This window comes from Malurus melanocephalus, unplaced genomic scaffold (genome assembly GCF_030028575.1).
Source record: "Malurus melanocephalus ecotype Western Australia unplaced genomic scaffold, MMel_1.1 scaffold_504, whole genome shotgun sequence".
Classification (NCBI taxonomy): domain Eukaryota; kingdom Metazoa; phylum Chordata; class Aves; order Passeriformes; family Maluridae; genus Malurus; species Malurus melanocephalus.
The window spans coordinates 495,106-500,430 of record NW_026623736.1 but is presented as its reverse complement, the minus strand read 5'-3'; the positions used below and the strand labels follow the sequence as shown (position 1 = coordinate 500,430).

The 5,325-nt window shown below is 51.8% G+C and overlaps 1 protein-coding gene across 3 annotated transcripts; it reads left to right on the top strand.

Moving 5' to 3' along the window:
• Positions 1-830: 830 nt before the first annotated feature.
• Positions 831-3,929, top strand: B9D1 (B9 domain containing 1). 3 transcript variants are annotated; one of them, XM_057381292.1, is made up of 7 exons: positions 831-923; positions 1,588-1,656; positions 1,733-1,844; positions 1,914-2,010; positions 2,453-2,515; positions 3,124-3,191; positions 3,308-3,929. In XM_057381292.1, exons 1-7 carry the CDS (start codon positions 867-869, stop codon positions 3,451-3,453), a joined length of 612 nt encoding a protein of 203 aa, XP_057237275.1. In that variant the 5' UTR covers positions 831-866; the 3' UTR covers positions 3,454-3,929. The 3 variants fall into 3 exon arrangements, with proteins under 3 accessions (XP_057237275.1, XP_057237274.1, XP_057237276.1); XM_057381293.1 differs by having other exon boundaries at positions 865-923; positions 1,898-2,010; XM_057381291.1 differs by having other exon boundaries at positions 834-923; positions 1,733-2,010.
• The last annotated feature ends 1,396 nt before the right edge of the window (positions 3,930-5,325 follow it).

Here is a 5,325-nt window from a genome sequence, read left to right as displayed (position 1 = left end):
CCCCATCACACCGTGGTCTCTGGGGGTGAACGAGTCACCATCAGCAGATTTCAGTGGTTCCACCTCCTGCAAAGCCTCAGCGCGTTCWTCTTCCTTATTTACACACCCAACTCACCCTTTCCTTTTAATTAGAGTGGGCTAATTAAACCAGCACCGGGTTGTTTGCTCCCCTTCCCGCCCATATCCAGACCCCACAGTAGGGAGCTGCTTCTCCTGATGTCCATAAGGAGCCAGGACACCGAGAGCCGCTCTCCTCACCGCGGGGGTGACCTTTCGCAGAGCCCAAAAATCCCTCCTTTCCCTTTTCCTCGCTGCAAACACCTTGGCCGGCAGCCGGAGCCGCTCTCAGCTCGGCCGGCAGCATCATCTAGCGGCCACGGCCTCGACACGTGGAACTGCAGCATCGGGAATATCCCGAGCTGGAAGGGATCCCATCATCCCATCCATCCCCTGCCGCGCACAGACACCCCAAAAACCCCACCCTGACAGCGGTGTCCTTAAAATCCGGCAGCCTTGGGGTCGTTCCCGTTGCCCGAGGAGCCAGAATGCCCGTGCTGGGGTTGTTTTAGGTGGATATTAAATAATAATAAATAAAGTTCTGGACACGTGGCGGTGCCAGGGTAACAAGGGGCGTTATCCCGGCCTCAGCCCCGCGGGCGGGCGGTGCAGAGGGGAGCGGGTAGTGCCGTGCCGGTGCTGCCTGGTGTGCCGGGAGTGGGGTGGCCGCGTTTTGAGATGATTTTGGGGCGATTTTGGGCAGCGCCGCGGAGCAAAGCGAAGAGGCGGAAAGCGAAGCGCGGCGCTGGGGAAGAGTGTCCGCAGCGCCGCCCCGTCCGGCCGTTGCCACGGCAACCGGCGCGCCCGCCATGGCGGCGCCCAGCGTGTTCCTGCTGGCMGTCACCGGCGAGATCGAGAGCGGGGAGGTGCGTGAGGCCCCGGCACACCCGGGAGCGCCCCGGCAACACCCCGGAGGGGTGCAGGGATCGCCCCGGACCGGCCTCGGGCTCAGTGCGGCGTCCGCCCGCGCGGGATGAGAATCGGCCCCCGCTGAGCCTGCCCGGCCGCAGCCCCCACAGCCAACCCAGCCTCATATCCCCCCAACCCTGCACATCCTCATTCCCCTAACCCTGCACACCCTCATATCCCCCCAACCCTGCACATCCTCATTCCCCTAACCCTGCACACCCTCATATCCCCCCAACCCTGCACATCCTCATTCCCCTAACCCTGCACACCCTCATATCCCCCCAACCCTGCACATCCTCATTCCCCTAACCCTGCACACCCTCATATCCCCCCAACCCTGCACATCCTCATACCCCCTAACCCTGCCCTCTCTAAGGTCCCCCAAACTCAGCCCAGTTTCATCCTCCTAACCCATCCCAGCTACAGCCCCTTGACCCATTCAGTTTCAGGCCCCCAAATCCATCCCAGTCTCAGCCCACCCTGACCCCAGCCCACCCCAACCCCGGCCCAATCCCACTGGCCCAGGCTGCCTTCAGCACCCTGCCTTGAGCAGCCCTTCATCCCCTAAAATTCCCAGTGAATTCCCAGTGAACCCTCTCTCTCTCTCTCTCTATCCCACAGTTCCCGGGATTTGATGACCTCTACTGCAAGTTCTCCTTCGTCTACGGCCAGGACTGGGTCCCCACAGCGGTACAGCCCCTGTCCCCCCTGCCCCCACCCTGCCCCCACCCTACACAGCCCCAGGCTCACCCCACATCCCCTGCAGGGTCTGGAGGAGGGAATCTCCCAGATCACCTCCAAGAGCAGCGCCTCCCCCACCACGCTGGTCTGGAACTTCCCCATCGACATCACCTTCAAGAGCACCAACCCCTTTGGCTGTGAGTGCTGGGGACACTGCAGGGTCCAGCCCTGCTGCCAAAGCCCCTCTCAGTGCCATTTCCTTGCAGGGCCTCAGATCGTGGTGAGTGTCTATGGGCCAGACTTCTTTGGCCATGACGTGGTCAGAGGTTATGGAGCCGTGCACGTGCCCTTCGTGCCAGGGAGGTGAGTGACAGCCTGACCTGTGGGACTGAAATAGATTTTGGGCCGGTTATTCTGTTGTTTCTGAAACAAAAATGCTCCCATGTGTCCTCATCATGCCCTGGTAGTTGGGTACAAAGATTTTCTAGCAGAACTCTCATCCTCAGGTAAATTTTGCTAATGCTGTAAAGCCCAAACTGCCCGTGCAAAGCCCAGATCTGGAGCACAGTAACTCACCTCTCCCCCATCACTCTCAGCACACAATAAAGTTCTCATTCCCACCACTGGGAATGGAGGAAGATCCGTTGTTCCCATGCAAACAAACCCTTTCTGTGTCARGGGGAAGCATCCTCATACCTGGAGATGCTCAGTGCTGTGATGTGCCAGGAATTCTGGACCTTCATCAATATAAAAATCTCGTTGTTTATCCATTCCTGAAGTTCTGTGTGTCTCCTCTTTGCTTCAGGCACAGAAGAACCATTGCTATGTTCGTTCCAGAGTCCACCTCAAAGCTGCAGCAGTTCACAAGGTAATGATTAATGACTTTATTCCATTAAAATCCTTCTTGCCCTTAGCCACAAAGGCATTTGCAGCTACTCAGTGKTGCAGGCCTGACTGCTCTGTGCCRTGACCAGACAGTTCTGTGTTCTGCMAGTAATATCACATTTTCAGGTGTCTGGGTCTTTTGAAAAGTTTTCTGCAAATGTATTAATTACCTGCTTACTGCATTGAACTACCACCTGAATCTTCTTGGGGTTGTTTTGTGAGCACAGCTGCAGTAAGAGCAACCTGGAAAGCAAAAATATGAAAGAACAACCCCCCCTTGTATGTTTTTTGTATGTATTCAAAGTCTCCAAGCCTCTCTGGGCGATCAAGGGGAATTTTTCCACAATATTTTTGCCACAGGAAGATTCTTCTAGCCCAGAAAAAAAACCCCCTGTATTTAACATAATTTGCATGAAATGAGTTGCATATTTTCCTTAGAGAGGCAAAACTTACCTTTGATTGAAGAAGATCAATAAAGAGAATCAGACTTGAGAGCTGTGCTGGCAATCTTATTACCCCCCTTGACGTGCATCCCATGACCTGGATCAATCTGAGCAATCCAATTAATTATTTTGTATTTCCTTCCCCAAGCTGGTTCACAGGGAGACGCCCGGAATTCACTGACCCCAAAGTGGTGGCACAGGGAGAAGGACGAGAAGGTGAGTCCTGGCAGCTCCTGCCTCCTTGTCCAGCCACCTTTGGGTGATCAAAAAGAGCTCCACAGCTGATCCAACCCCTGTTTTAACTGGATTTATCCCCRTTGTCCCTGTGGCAGTGACCAGGGTGCGATCCCAAGGCTTTGTGACCATTTCCTTCAACGTGATGACCAAAGACATGCACAAGCTGGGCTACGACGTTGGCCCCGTGGCCACACAGAGCTCCTCCCTGGGGCCTGGCTCCCAGGGGCTCCACGGCTTCTGAACTCCCTGCAGGGGCTCAAAGCTCAGCATTTTGTGCCTTTCTAGGGAAAGGAGGAGCTGCTTCAACTCARTCATTCCAAACAACACCAGCCCGTGAGGATTTGGAAAAATTAGCAACTCTAATCCTATCAGGAAGGTTGAAGTATTGTGTAAATTATGTAAATTAATGCCATCTGATAATATTCAGCATTTTTAGGAGTGGGATCAGACTGTCTCAAAGGCCTGTAACAAATTTTTTTTCTAGCAGCCTTTTGTACACCTTTTTATATAATTACTGACATGAAACGTTTAGAGCTGTAGTGGTTTCCCTGTGGTTAAACCATTGCAATGTTCTTTTTAGTTTTTTGGTTTGGTTTTTGTTTTTTTTTTTTGTGGTACAAATGGGGAATTGAAATTACTGCACCTTCCAAAAATGGTCCTGTGAAATGCATCCCCCTCTGAGCTCTTTTAGGCTGAATAAACTCCGTTGTATTCATATATTTATTTGTCTTTCTGCTGCTAAGGGGTTTTATTTGTTTGTGCCAGGATGTTTCTGGGCCCTAAATCATCCGAGCTCTGCCAGACCTAAAGGTACAAGAGAAAAAGAAGTGTTTGCTACAGTGCAGTGACTAATTGCTGAGTCATTTTCCTTCTTAATTTTGGGCATGTAACCTCTTGTGTCTGACTGCAAATCCCAGGAGAACGACAATACCTCCCTAAAAGGGAACTCCCGAGATCTGCAAGTGTAGAAATCCCACAAAGAACACCCAAGCATGAACCACAAAAAGCATCCAGGCAGAGATTGTTCATATCCACAGTGGGATGGAATGAATTCCCAGAATTTCATTTCTGAAAACATGAAATGATYGCTGGAACGTTGCTGTGAGCCAGCACACCCTTTATACAACACACAAATACTTTTCTGAACGTTTTTAGGGATGTTTTTTCATCTCCTGYGTTCCTCCTGCCTTGTTTGTGTTGACTCCACACTTCCAGTGGAGTTGTTTGGGTAATTTGTAATCTCTGAACTGAGTCATGYTGGAATCCAGATTCAGAACTATTTCCTGTTGGCTCAGGGGAGACGTGAGGAATTTTGTTTCCTTCTCAGAAGTTCAGGAAGCAGTTAGCTACAGTAGCAGGATAAATATCTGTGTTTGAAATGCTTGAGAGGCAACATTAAACCCCCTGCTGCTGCCTAAATATCCCATTTCCCCTTGAGCCCAGTTCCTGCACACGTTCTGACTGCTACAAAGCTGCACCAGGCATGAGGAACCTGTTACAGCCAGGGGAAGCCCAGATCTGGTGCCCACGGGGAATTTATTCAGCCTCAGCTCTGCATCCAGGTGCTCCGACCCCCCTGAATCCCTCCTGTTCCACAGGAATTGTTGGATGTTTAACCCCAGTGGGACCAACCAGACCTGGTCCAGCTTCCCCCTGAGAGCTGATGGGAAGGAAGGTTAAAAACAGTGRAAGCAAAAATTCCTAAACTCCATAAAAGAGGGTTTAAGACACCTTGGGATATGGAAGGTGCTCTCTAYGCAGATCCCACACTGCTACCTGCATTATTAGGGCTTTTTGCCTATTTTCTCGGGGTTTAGCTGGACTTTGGGTTTTTTTGGGGGGCTTCTCAATGTCTGGAGCACATCCCTTCACATCCCTTCCTCGAGGGTTGTGTTCATCTTGTGTTTCCCCAGGGGCTGATGTTTGGAATCACCATTTCCCAAGCTCAATACCATTCCTAGGAAAGGCAGGTGCTGATATCCTTCAGGAACAAACTCCTCCCAGAGATGGCCTTCCTGCTGCCTTGATCGTTTTTTGGGAAGCTCCCCCTGGTTGGAATCTTTGCTCCTCGGGTGTGGCAGCGTTTGCACCTGGAGAGAATCTGGATAAAGAT